This window comes from Pristis pectinata, chromosome 4 (assembly GCF_009764475.1).
Source record: "Pristis pectinata isolate sPriPec2 chromosome 4, sPriPec2.1.pri, whole genome shotgun sequence".
In the NCBI taxonomy this organism is placed as follows: domain Eukaryota; kingdom Metazoa; phylum Chordata; class Chondrichthyes; order Rhinopristiformes; family Pristidae; genus Pristis; species Pristis pectinata.
The window spans coordinates 59139955-59152999 of record NC_067408.1 but is presented as its reverse complement, the minus strand read 5'-3'; the positions used below and the strand labels follow the sequence as shown (position 1 = coordinate 59152999).

The window sequence follows — 13045 nt, the reverse complement described above, 5'->3', positions numbered from 1 at the left end:
ACCCTCCACCATCTCCCTCTGCCTCCTATTACCAGCCAACTTTGGGTCTACTTTGTCAACTTTCTCTGGATCCCATGGGCTCTAACCTTTTAGAAATGGAAATGGCCGAGGCCTTGAATGACTACTTTGTGTCGGTCTTCACAGTGGAGAACATGTCTAATGTGCCAAAGAGAGATGTTATGCATGCGATGGGAGGTGAGGACCTCGATACAATCGCTATCACTAAAGCGGTAGTGATGAGCAAACTAGTGGGCTTAAGTTCCCTGGTCCTGATGGGATGCTTCCCAGGGTACTGAAAGAAATGGTGGAAGGTATAGCAGAGGCGTTTATGATAACTTACCAAAATTCTCTGGACTCTGGGCAGGTCCTGGCAGATTGGAAGACAGCGAATGTCACACCACTGCTTAAAAAAGGATGTAGGCAAAATGATGTAGGCCAGTTAGCTTAATGTCTATAGTCAGGAAAATGACTGAAGCTATCATTAAGGAAGAAACAGCAAGACATCTAGATAGAAGTGGTTCCATCAGGCAGACACAGCATGGATTCAGGAAGGGCATGTCCTGTTTGACAAACTTACTGGAGTTCTTTGAGGAAATAATGAGCGCAGTGGATAGAGGGGAACAGGTGGATGTTGTATACTTGGATTTCCAGAAGGCATTCAATAAGGTGCCGCATAAAAGACTTATACATAAGGTCAGGATGCATGGAGTTGGGGGTAATGTACTGGCACAGATAGAGGACTGGTTAACTAATAGAAGGCAGAGAGTTGGGATAAATGGATGTTTCGTTGGTTGGCAATCAGTGGTGAACAAGGTGCTACAGGGGTCAGTGCTGGGCCCACAAATTTTCATGATATACATTAACGATTTGGAAGAGGGGACCGAGTGTAGCGTATCTAAGTTTGCTGATGACACTAAATTGAGTGGAAAAGCAAATTGTGCTGAGGATGTGAAGAATCTGCAGAGATATAGATGAGTTAAGTGAGTGGGCAAGAGTCTGGCAGATGGAGTACAATGTTGATAAATGCAAGGTCATCCACTTTGGAAGGAAAAATAAAAGATCAGATTATTACTTAAATGTTGAAACATTGCAGAATGCTGTTGTGCAGAGGGACTTGGGAGTGCTTGTGCATGAATCGCAAAAGGTTGGTTTGCAGGCGCAACAGATTATCAAGGCGGCAAATGAAATGTTGGCCTTCATTGCTAGAGGGATTGAATTTAAGAGCAGGAAGGTTATGCTGCAACTGTACAGGGTACTGACAAGGCTGCACCTGGAGTAGTGCATGCAGTTCTGGTCTCTTTACTTGAGGAAAGCTATACTGGCTTTGGAGGTGGTGCAGAGGAGGTTCTCCAGGTTGATTCCAGAGATGAGAGGGTTAGCCTACGAAGAGAGATCGAGTCATCTGGGACTATACTCACTGGAATTCAGAAGAATGAGAGGGGATCTTATAGAAACATAAAATTATGGAAGGGATAGATAAGATAGAGGCAGGAAGGTTGTTTCCACTGGTAGGCGAGACCAGAACTAGGGGACACAGCCTCAAGATTTGGGGGAATAGATTTAGGATGGAGATGAGGAATAACTTCTTTTCCCAGAGAGTAGAGAATCTGTGGCATTTTCTGCCCATGGAAGCAGTAGAGGTTACCTCATTAAATATATTAAGATGCAGTTAGATTTTTTGCAAAGTAGGGGAATTAAGGGTTATGGGGAAAAGGCAAGTCCATGGCCAGATCAGCCATGATCTTATTCAATGGTGGAGCAGGCTCAATAGGCCAGATGGTCTACTCCTGTTCCTACTTCTTGCATTCTTATGAAATCCATGTAGACTCCATCCTGATGCAGGAGTTCAACCTGTAACATCGACAATTCCTCTCCCTCCACAGATGCTGCTTGACCACTGAGTTCCTCTAGCAGTTTGTTTTTTGCTCCAGGTTCCAGCATCTGCAGTCTCTTGTCTTGAGACTACACCACCCTCATCAATACATTTTGTTACCTCTTCAAAAAAAATCACTCAGATTAGTCAGACAGGATCTTCCCTTAACAAAGCCATGCTGACTATCTTTGATTAATCCCTGCCTTTCCAAGTATAGATTAATCCTATCCCTCAGATTAGCTTCCAATAACTTCCCTACGGCTGATGTTGGACTCACTGACCTGTAATTACCTGGTTTATAGCTGCTGCCTTGAACAATGATAGCACCTTTGCTGTCCTCTAGTTATCTGGCACTTCACCTGCGGCCAAAAAATCTGTCAGAGCCCCAGCAATCTCCACGCCCCCCCCCCCCCACCTCTTATGGCAAACTGGTACACGTCTCAACAGACTGGGGATTTATTCACCTTTAGGCCTGTTAAGACATCTAATACCTCCTTTTTAATGATAATATGTTATTGAATTTCACCATCCACCTCCCGGAATTTTCTAACTTCAACATCTTTCTCCTTAGTGAATACAGATAAGAAATATTCATTTAAGACCTCATCTATGTCCTCTGGCTCCAATCACAGATTGCCAGTTTGATCCCCATCAGGTTTTACTTTCATACCCTTAATATACTTTTCCTTCATTTTGTCCACCACTGATATTTCCTCCCAATTTTCTTTTTATGTACCCACACTTTACATACATTCTACACTCTTGAATGTATGGGCGATATGGGTACATAAAATTGTTTTCAATTCTATACCTCCCATATGTTTTTTTTCTTTTATTCAATTCTCCATATCCTTTGACACTCAAGAGTTCCTTGGACTTGCTGTCCTTGCCTATGAGTCTCGGGGAACACTTTGGTGCTGAACTCTCACAATTTAACTTTTGAATGACTCATTTGTCAGATGTTGACCTACCTGCTCCCAGTCTACAGTTGCCTGGTGCTCTCTTACCTTTCCTCAATCCAGGACCTTAGTATCTGGACCATCCTTATCCATTTCCATAACTACCTTGAAACTTAGAGAATCACAGTCACCATCTCCAAAATGCTCTCCCAATGACACTCTGCTTAATATCAATAACACCTTGCCTGATCACATTCCTTAACATTAGATCCAGTGCTGCTCTTTCGCTAGTAGGACTATCTTAAGAAATTCTCCTGGAGGCATTTTTACGGTTAATACTGGAATAGGCCATTCAGCCTCTTATACCTGCTTATCATTCATGGAAACATAGAAAACCTACAGCACAATACAGACTCTTCGGCCCTCAAACTTGTGCTGAACACGTCCCTACCTTAGAAATTACTAGGCTTACCCACAGCCCTCTATTTTTCTAAGCTCCACGTACCTATCCAAAAGTCTCTTAAAAGACCCTATCGTATTCGCGTCCACCACCGTTGCCGACAGCCCATTCCACGCACTCACCACTCTGAGTAAAAGAACTTACCCTTGACATCTCCTCTGTACCTACTCCCCAGCACCTTAAACCTGTGTCCTCTTGTGGCAACCATTTCAGCCCTGGGAAAAAGCCTCTGACTATCCACACGATCAATGCCTATCTTATACACCTCTATCAGGTCACCTCTCAACCTCTGTTGCTCCAAGGAGAAAAGGCTGAGTTCACTCAACCTGTTTTCATAAGGCATGCTCCCCAATCCAGGCAACGTCCTTGTAAATCTCTTCTGCACCCTTTCTATGGCTTCCACAACCTTCCTGTAGTGAGATGACCAGAACTGAGCACAGTACTCCAAGTGGAGTCTGACCAGGGTCCTATATAGCTGCAACATTACCTCTCCGCTCCTAAATTCAATTCCATGATTGATGAAGGACAATACACCGTACACCTTCATCATCAAAGAGTCAACCTGTGCAGCTGCTTTGAGCGTCCTATGGACTTGGACCCCAAGATCCCTCTGATCCTCCAAACCGCCAAGAGTCTTACCATTAATAATATATTCTGCCATCATATTTGACCTACCAAAATGAACCACTTCATGCTTATCTGAATTGATCTCCATCTGCCACTTCTCAGCCCAGTTTTGTCCCACTGTAACCTCTGACAGCCCTCCACACTATCCACAACACCTCCAACCTTTGTGTCATCAGCAAACTTACTAACCCATCCCTCCACTTCCTCATCCAGGTCATTTATAAAAATCATGAAGAGTAAGGGTCCCAGAACAGATCCCTGAGGCACAACACTGGTCACCGATCTCCATGCCAAATACAACCTGTCAACAACCACACTTTGCCTTCTGCGGGCAAGCCAGTTCTGGATCCACAAAGCAATGTTCCCTTGGATCCCATGCCTCCTTACTTTCTCAATAAGCCTTGCATGGGGTACCTTATCAAATGCCTTGCTGAAATCCATATACATTACATCTACTGCTCTTCCTTCATCAATGTGTTTAGTCACATCCTCAAAAAATTCAATCAGGCTTGTAAGGCAGGACCTGCCCTTGACAATGTGATGCTGACCATTTCTAATCATATTATACCTCTCCAAATGTTCATAAATCCTGCCTCTCAGGATCTTCTCCATTCAATAAGATGATGGTCGACTTTTATCCTCAACACCACTTTCCCCACACTAAACCATAGCCCTTGATTCTACTAAGACCCAGCAATCTATTAAACTTGATCCATACTTAGTGACTGGGGCTTCGCTGCTGGGTAAAAATTCACCCTGTGGTGCAAAGAAATTTAATCTCACCTTAGTCTTGAACAACTGAACCCTTAGTTAGGGGCTATAGCCCTGGTTCTACACACCCCAGTCACGGGAAAACACAACAATGCATCTACCTTTGCAAGAAGTTCATACATCTATCTTTCTAGTAACTTGTAGAGTGTATGCCCAGTCTGCATAATCTCTCCTCATGGGAAACCGCTCTCCCTCCCCAGGAATCGACCCAGTGAGTACAATGGGAACAGAATCACAAACACCTGCTGATGGCAAAGGTGGGAGATTTGCCAAAATCATAGGCTGCAAAAAGACTTAATTAACTTATAGCCTCTTTTATGGCAGTGTATATATAAGTGTGTGTATCCATACTTTTTGTGGGACTATGCACTTAAGGACTGTATGTTGTTGGTATGCAGCAAAGCGTCAGCAGTCAAGCTGAACTGACTGCAGCCCTGTCAGGAACAACCCGGTGCTGTTTTAGTGTATGTTTCATTTAATCTACACAAATATCTAAGGCCAATCGCAAAGCTTTTGCAGGGGAACTGATTTAGTATTCATGTGAAATACAATATCCGCTTAAGGTGCAAAACAGGGTGAAACCCAGTTTCTACACCCTAATACACAAGGGATTCAAATAAAGTATTTTATGCAGAATAACCATACTCATCCTCCCCAGTCTTGCTTATCACCTTGTCCCTCATTTCTACATTGGCTCTCAATTCCAAACCTCTAAAGTACCACATTTACTCCCATTCTGAAAGCCATTGGTCTCTGAAAAATGTTGCCACAGATCAAGTTTGATTTCCCCCCCCCCTCCCCCCAAATTTCAGATTTTCACTTCCTACATGACTGTGACTGGTTCCTCCTCCCGGACCTCTGTTGTAGATGATACTTCCCTGTTTCCCTGTACACACTATGTCTGTGGGACAACCGGGTGGCACCTGACCCACAGTTTTGAGAGTAACAGCATCTCCGCTTGGCACCACATGATAGCTCCAACCTTAGCTGTTCTTCTCTGTACACAGCACCCTTATGTACAAACAGGATTAGTTCTATTTTTCCTCAGCTGTTACCTGTGCCACCAATTGATTTGCTGCTGGGAAGATCAGAGCCATCCTTCCTGGCCCATTCCAAAGAGCTCTTAGTGCTCTCAGTCCAAACCCATATAGCACTACCAATATTCTGCAACTCTAAGATCCTATTCATGTTTATCATCAGCAGATTCAATTCCTTCATGAGCCAACACAAGCTTCTCTGCCATCCACCACTGGTCCTGAGAAAAAACGTGCAAAGTCACCAATGAAATGACTTTGAAAATCAAATAACACCCACTTCTCTGCGTGGTTTTCTTTGTTTCTTATGGGCCTTGCACATAAGCTGTAAGACCATTGCTAATAATAAGTCTAGTGAGCAATGAGGCATGTGCACCTATACACAACAGTATAGACCAGTTGTCCTGTTTTGTGCTGTAAAATAATATTATACGAATTTAACTGGTAATCCTGTCAGACCAAGTGTTTCACAGCTTTGGAGCAATGTCTGTGCTGAGCCACCCTTCCTGACGGTGGACTTTGTCCTGACCAAGAATACAAACACTCCACATGCAGAACCAGATTGGGGGATGGGGGCAAGGGAGGTTGGGGAGGGTGGAGGGAGAGAAGTTGGAGGGGAGGGGGGAGAGGTGGGGGGAGAGGGGGGGAGAGGTGAGGTGGGGGGAGAGGGGGGGAGAGGTGGGGGGGGGGGGAAGAGGGGTGGGGAGGGAGCACGTCTCTTCGTTCACATCCCAATCCTGTTTAGCTATGGCGAGGCTCCCACACACCCCTCCCACCCACGGGTCGGTGGGTTCCCCCTCCCTGTGATCAGTTCCCTCCCCCCGCCGACCCTGTGATCACCCGGGAGAGACAGTCACTCCTGGCCCGGGCCCGTACGGCTGCTGCCCAAGCCCGAGGGTCAGGAGTTGTTCCATGAACTCGGGCCTCGGTCTGCAGGCCGCTGTGCGGGTCCCGGATAGGGGCCGATCGCAGCGACACGAACCCTCGAAGCCTGCAGTAAACCTACCGAGCGGCGGACAAACAGCAAAACTCCCGAGCGCGGCCCCGGCTCCTCGCAGAAACAGGAGCATGGGGCGGGGTCGGGGGTCAGGAGGCGGGGCTTGAGGTGGGGGGGAGAGAGAGCGCGGTCCTGGGGGCGGGGCCTGACAGGGGGCGGGGGCTCGGGCGTGGTCTTGTCGGACGATCCTCCAACTGCTGCCCCAACTCCCCACTCCGCCCCCTGCATACTCCCAGCCCCCACCCTGGCTCTCACACCCCCACACCCCGGCCCCCTTCATCCCCACCCCCCCCCACATCTCCCACCATCCCAGATCAGCCCCTAGATCGGGAATGACCCCCTTCTATTCCGTGGTCATGGGCCAGGGTTTCGCAGGAATGTGATGAGACTTTGAACATATCCCTGAATCGTGCCCTCTCTCCTCCTAGAGCTTGGAATAGTGTCGGGAATCTGGTATTGGGCAGGGGAGTCATATGGTTTTCCCAACGGAGCTGACCTCAGTACTGGAGATGCTGTCGTGGGAGAGGACTCCAATATTGGTTTACTTGTCCTTCCAATGAATTTGCACGATTTTGCTGAGCCAGTGTTAGTGACTTTTTCAGTGTCTTGAGGTGCTTGAGTGAAGTCCAAGTCTCAAAGCCTACAAGAGGGCAAGGATCACTGCTATATCGTGAATTTTAGGCCAGGTATGTTCTCTTGATCTTCAAAACCTCTTGTCCTCAGTCAGCCCAAGACTCTTCTGGCTCACTGAAAGATGTGGTGAAGTTCGTCATTAATGCCTGTCTTTGCTGAGAGGTGGTTCCCAAGATATGGGAAGAGATCCACAATTTCCAAGGTTTTATTGTTGGAGGTGGTGTTGTTCAGGAGGGGAAAGATTGTTGGAGGACCATGTTTTATGAATGTTAAGTGTGTCCCCTTCCTCTCTTGTTTTTCTGTTGGAGGCATATAGGTAAAATGTGGGCAAATGGGACTAGCTTAGATGAGCATCTTGGTTGGCATGGACCAGTAGGGCTTAAGAGCTTGTTTCTGTGCTGTATGACTCTATGACATATAGAGTTTAACTATGTTTAATTTATATTTTTCTTGTGAATGATGTGTATCTAATGCTATGTGCCTGTGATGCTGCTGCAAGTAACTTTTTCATTGCGCCTGTGCATATGACAATAAACTTGACTTTGAACTATAGAATAGAACCATAGAACAATACGGCACAATACAGGCCCTTCGGCCCACCATGTTGTGCCACACTTCAAACTACACCTATGACTATCTGACCCCTTCCTCCCACATATCCCTCTAACTTAAATTCCTCCATATGCTTATCTTTGACTTTGACTTTGATTTTGACTCTGTAACAAGTTGGCAAGATCAAGGAGCTTGGCCTTTGGTGGGACCAGGTTTACTTTCACAGACAAGCCACTTATCAGTAATGTGTCCTACTGCCAGCGCTATTCACCAGGCTGAGTAGCCAGGATTTCAAAATAACATGAAAAAGGGGAGACCTTAGAGAATTGAAAAAGAGAATGGCCCTTCATGAGTATAAAGTGTTGGGGGGGAGGGGGAGAGGGGGAAGAGGGAGGCATGTGTGCAGAATTTCACAAAATTAAGGGAAATCCCAAAGCATTTCATGTATATAAAGGCAAGAATGGGTAACCAGGGAAAAAGCAGGGCCCATTAGGAAGCCAAAGTGGCAATTTGTGTGTGGAGCCCCCAAAGTGACCTTCACAAGCTTCTTGATCCCCAAGGTATCTGACTAGAAAGTCTAGGTGAAGAAGACAGCTACTCCATAATCAATCAAGCTGAAGTGACTTTAGGTGGCCCCTTTTGCCATTCCAGGATTTGTCTCCTGGAATGATGTTTTTTAACTCTGGGAAACTCACATACTTTTCCAAGGAACAAACAGTGGCACTGAATGCTGAGGCTGGCTGTGTTTGTCTTCACATCAATGGTACTGTGCAATGTTGTGACTGTGAATGAGCCACCCAGAGATGGGAGCTGTAGATGTCATGGGTCTTTATTCAGCACAACAAGCAGGCATTCAAGAGGAAACCTGGTGGAAGACTCTCTCCATACAATCCCTCTGAATTCAAAGTACATTCAGGTTTTATACTCTTTAAGAATAAAGATAACAGCCAGTGATTGAATACAATTTTAATTGTTACAGGTGCATAGTTTACTTCAATATTTGGAGTGCAGACAAACAGTTCAGTTGAATTGTGTACTTACAGAGGGAGCCACATCTTAACTGACAAGACACCTCTGAATGTTTAAACATCTTTCTGGGAGTAAGTATATCACCTGGACGGTCTAAACACTTCTGAGGACAGAAACCCCAAACACCCAAAATTAAAGCTGTGAGGGCTGACTCCCCCAATTATTGACAGATAGGGCAAATGCGCCTATGACCATTTTTTAATGTGATAGATGTGATATAACAATGAGAAACCTACTTTGATATCTGCCACAATGGTGTAGGATATTTAAACTGAAGATGTCTGATGCCTGGTTTGATGTAGACCACTTAACATAGCTCTATTGTCTATATGTTTGGCCAATGCATATGAGAATATCTCGTGGTCCTGTCAGTTTATAAACCATGTCTCTTGAGCAGCCTCCTACTATGAGCCAGTAGCCAGCTGTCTTCAGACAGTCGTGCTTATTCATGCATTGTGCTTTTCATTTCAAGACTGATTACTGTGTAGGTTACATTTTGAAATAGTTAATGAAGACTGGTTGTCATTTGTATTAATGGCTACTATATCTTAAACTTTACACTTTGACAACGGCTGCTTTTTCTTACCAACGCCTTACTGTAAGAAGGAAGCACATGTGCTCACCTCCCTGAACAGTCCAGTGAGAAACGCTTTGAAACAATGCTACTTGAATTGAGTAGTAGTCAGCACAGAACGCCCTGCAGAGGAGAAGGCCTTCAACAGGATTTCACACATGTACAGTACATGATGGAGGTGCTCTCCAAAATGGGATTTGGAGAGGGAATCAGAAATTGGATCTAACTGCTCTACATAGATATCCATAGTGCAGTTCAAATCAATGGGTGGGAGACAGATAGCTTCCCCATCAAGTCTGGGGTCAGGCAGGGTTGTTCACTCTCCCTGTCTTGTTTGTGCATTACATAGAACCCTTTGCCGAATCCATCTGGAAGGATGAGAGCAGAAGAGGGGTGACGTTGCCAGGCAGTGGAGGCACCCAGGTCATGGATGATGTTGCCGTCTTCTGCTCGGATCCACGGTCAGTTCACCGATTGATCAGCATCTGTGACCAGTATGAGGTAGCGTTGAGGGCCAGAGTCAACCGTGGTAAGAGCGAGGCCATACTCTTCAGCAACTGGCCTGTCCCCTTCACCATCAGGTCTGATTACCTGAGGGTGCTGGGGATACGGTTGAGAGGGGCCGAGGCATGTAACAAGAATTGGCTGGAGCGGATTAGGAAGGTCAAACAAAAATTGGTTCTGTGGAAATGGCGTTTTCTGTCAATAACTGGGAAGAACTTAGCCATCAGGAGCGATGTGCTCTTGGGGTTGCTGTGCTTGGCACAGGTGTGGCCTGTTCCCCACTCCTCTGCCTTGGTAATCACCTGGGAAGTCTTCCAGTTATCTGGGGATCCAAGATAGAGCGAGTCCGATGGGTCACAATGCACTAGTCCCCTGAGAATGGGGGCAAAAGTGTACTCAACATTTTTGCGCAATGTCCCAGTCAGCTAGATGTTGCCGCACTGCTTGTCCTTGGTGGAAGAGTTCTTCCAAGCAAACACCTTTGACCACAAGTCCGTCAGGCAGTGGAAAGCACGGAACGTCCTGCAGACACTATGGGACAGGAGACTATGGGGTGGTTCCCTGAGCAAACTGTCCAAATCATCTGGCAGAATGCCTCACGATCAGAACTCCTCAACAAGAAACAAGATTTCGCTTGGCTGGCAGTGAGAGGGTCCCTCCCAATCAAATCCTTCGTGTACAGACAAAATACCATCCCCAATGCACACTGCCCTCAGGATGGCTGTGGTGGGGAAGAGACAGTCACCCACCTCTTTGCAGACTGTGGATTTGCAAAGAGGGTGTGGAGAAGGGTGCAAGGGTCTGTGTCTCAGTTCATCCCAAGCAGCTGCATAACAGATGACTCTCTGATCTACAGGCTGTTCCCAGGGGCACACACCGAGACAGACATCAAGTGCTGCTTCAACTTGGTGAAAGATGTCCTTTGGTCTGCCCAAAACTTGTTGGTCTTCCAGCACAGCAAGATGTCCATAAGGGAATGCTGTCGACTGGCACATTCCAGGCTGCAGGAATACGTGCTGAGGGATGCATTGAAGCTTGGTGCAGCCATTGCAAAAGCTCTGTGGGGAAGGACTACGGTCCAGGGTCTTTCCTCTACCGGACATGGAGGGGCTGAGTCAGGTGGAGAAACTCCTCAAACAATGAAAGGGTGTATCACCCCAGGGGGTCACATGAGTGGCAATGGTGCTATGGTTTTAAAAAAGAGTTAATACCACTGAATATATTGACCATAAATGTAAAATGTTTTGCACTGTGTTAATTCTTTTGTATATATTTTTTTATTCTGAATACATTTTATTTTCGAAATAAAAAGAAATTCGCCCTTCTCAAAGTCTAAATGATGGCCTGAAAGGAGCTCAAAAGCAGAGCAGGCTTCCATCTCTGATCAAGAGCTAACTGGACGATTACAATGAAACCAAGTTCACGTGTAGGGATGAGGGGAAACCAGGGAGGGATGCCTTTGTATGAATAGACCAACTGTGGACAAGATCATGACTGACCTTACGATACCAAACTCATTCCATAGGTATTGTATGGGCAATTAGGAATTATTTCAATAAAATACTTATTAAAAGAGTAATGGTAGATATTGTACCATTTTCTGGTACTGCTTCTACCACACTTAAACTGAGGACCATTTAACCACACAACTTGCTCATTTCTGGCCAGTGATAAGGATACGTGATATCTGTAATGTATATCATCTGTGATAAATTGGCTTCAAGCCATCTGCAGTGGACAGGGCACTGAATGAGTATAATTAGAAGAGATTCTGCAGCTGCCACACATCCATTGGCTAAATATGTCCAGAGGGCAGAACATGCTGAGTGTCTCAAATGTTATACCAACTAGCAGCCAAAGAATGAAAACTCCATTATTCATTAACAAGGGGAACAAATTTTTTCCCCTAAGATGCTTGTTACAGAGGAGAGACTTGAAGACCATAAAACATAGAACACAGAACAGTACAGCACAGAAACAGGCTCTTCAGCCCACAATGTCTGTGCTGACCATGATGCCAAACTAAACTAATCCCATCTTCCTGTCCCGGCATGTTTATACATCTACCTAAGTGCATCTTAAACACCACTATCGTATCTGCTTCCACCACCACCCCTGACGGTCCATGCCAGGCACCCACCATTCCCTGGGTAAAGAAAACTTGAACTGCACATCACTTTAAACTTACCCCCTCTCACCTCAAAGCTATGCAAATAGCACTAAAATAGGTGATACGGTTGACAGTGAACAAGGTTATCAAAAATTACAGGGGGATCTTGATCAGCTGAGTGAGCGAAGGAATGGCAAATAGAGTTCATCCTCGTCTAATTGTTCATCTGTGTACTGCCTGAACTTGGGTTGGAGTTTAATTTGGATAAGTGCAAGGTGTTGCATTTGGGAAGTCAAATCAAGGAAGGACTTTCACAGTGAATGGTAGGGCCCTGGGAAGTGTTCTAGAACAGAAAGAAGTTGGAGTGTAAATACATGGTTCCTTGAAAGTGGAATCACAGGTAGACAGGGTGGTGAGGAAGGCTTTTGGCTCGCTGGCCTTCATAAGGGCATTGAGTATAAAAGTTGGGAGGTTATGGTGTGGTTATACAGGACGCTGGTGAGGCTGCACTTGGAGTATTGTGTTCAGTTTTGGTCGCCCTGCTATAGGAAAGATGTTATTAAACTGGAAAGAGTGCAGAAAAGATTTACAAGGATGTTACTAGGACTTGAGGGACTGAGTTATAGGGAGAGGTTGGACTGGCTAGGACTTTATTCCTTAGAGCGTAAAAGACTGAGAGGTGATCGTATAGATGTGTATAAAATCATGAGGGGCATAAATAGGGTGAATGCACTCAGTCTTTGTCCCGAGATTGGGTAATCAAGAACTAAAGGACAGAGGTTTAAGGTGAGAGTGGAAAAGATTTGACAGGAAATTGCAGGGCAACTTTTTTACGCAAAGGGTGGTATGTATGTGGAACGAGCTGCCAGAGGAAGTGGTTGAGACAGGTACAACAACAACTTTGAAAAGACAGTTGGACGGGTACATGGATTGGAAAGGTTTAGAAGGTTATGGGCTGGCAAATAGGATTACCTTGGATGGA

The 13045-nt window shown here is 45.6% G+C and overlaps 1 protein-coding gene across 2 annotated transcripts in view; it reads right to left on the bottom strand.

Annotated features, from left to right (window-relative positions):
* esd (esterase D/formylglutathione hydrolase) overlaps positions 1–6784 on the bottom strand; it is a 44314-nt gene extending 37530 nt beyond the window's left edge. The window contains exons 1-2 of one of the 2 annotated variants that reach the window (XM_052013275.1): positions 6671–6720; positions 341–400 (exon numbers count right to left, since the gene is read on the bottom strand). Coding sequence is in view for 1 of the 2 variants with exons in the window: in XM_052013274.1 (XP_051869234.1) it covers positions 6671–6734 (64 nt within the window). In the remaining variant the exon portion in view is untranslated. Of the gene's footprint in view, positions 1–340; positions 401–6670 lie in introns of both variants that reach the window. The other variant, XM_052013274.1, reaches the window with a different exon arrangement.
* Between the last annotated feature and the right edge of the window lie 6261 nt (positions 6785–13045).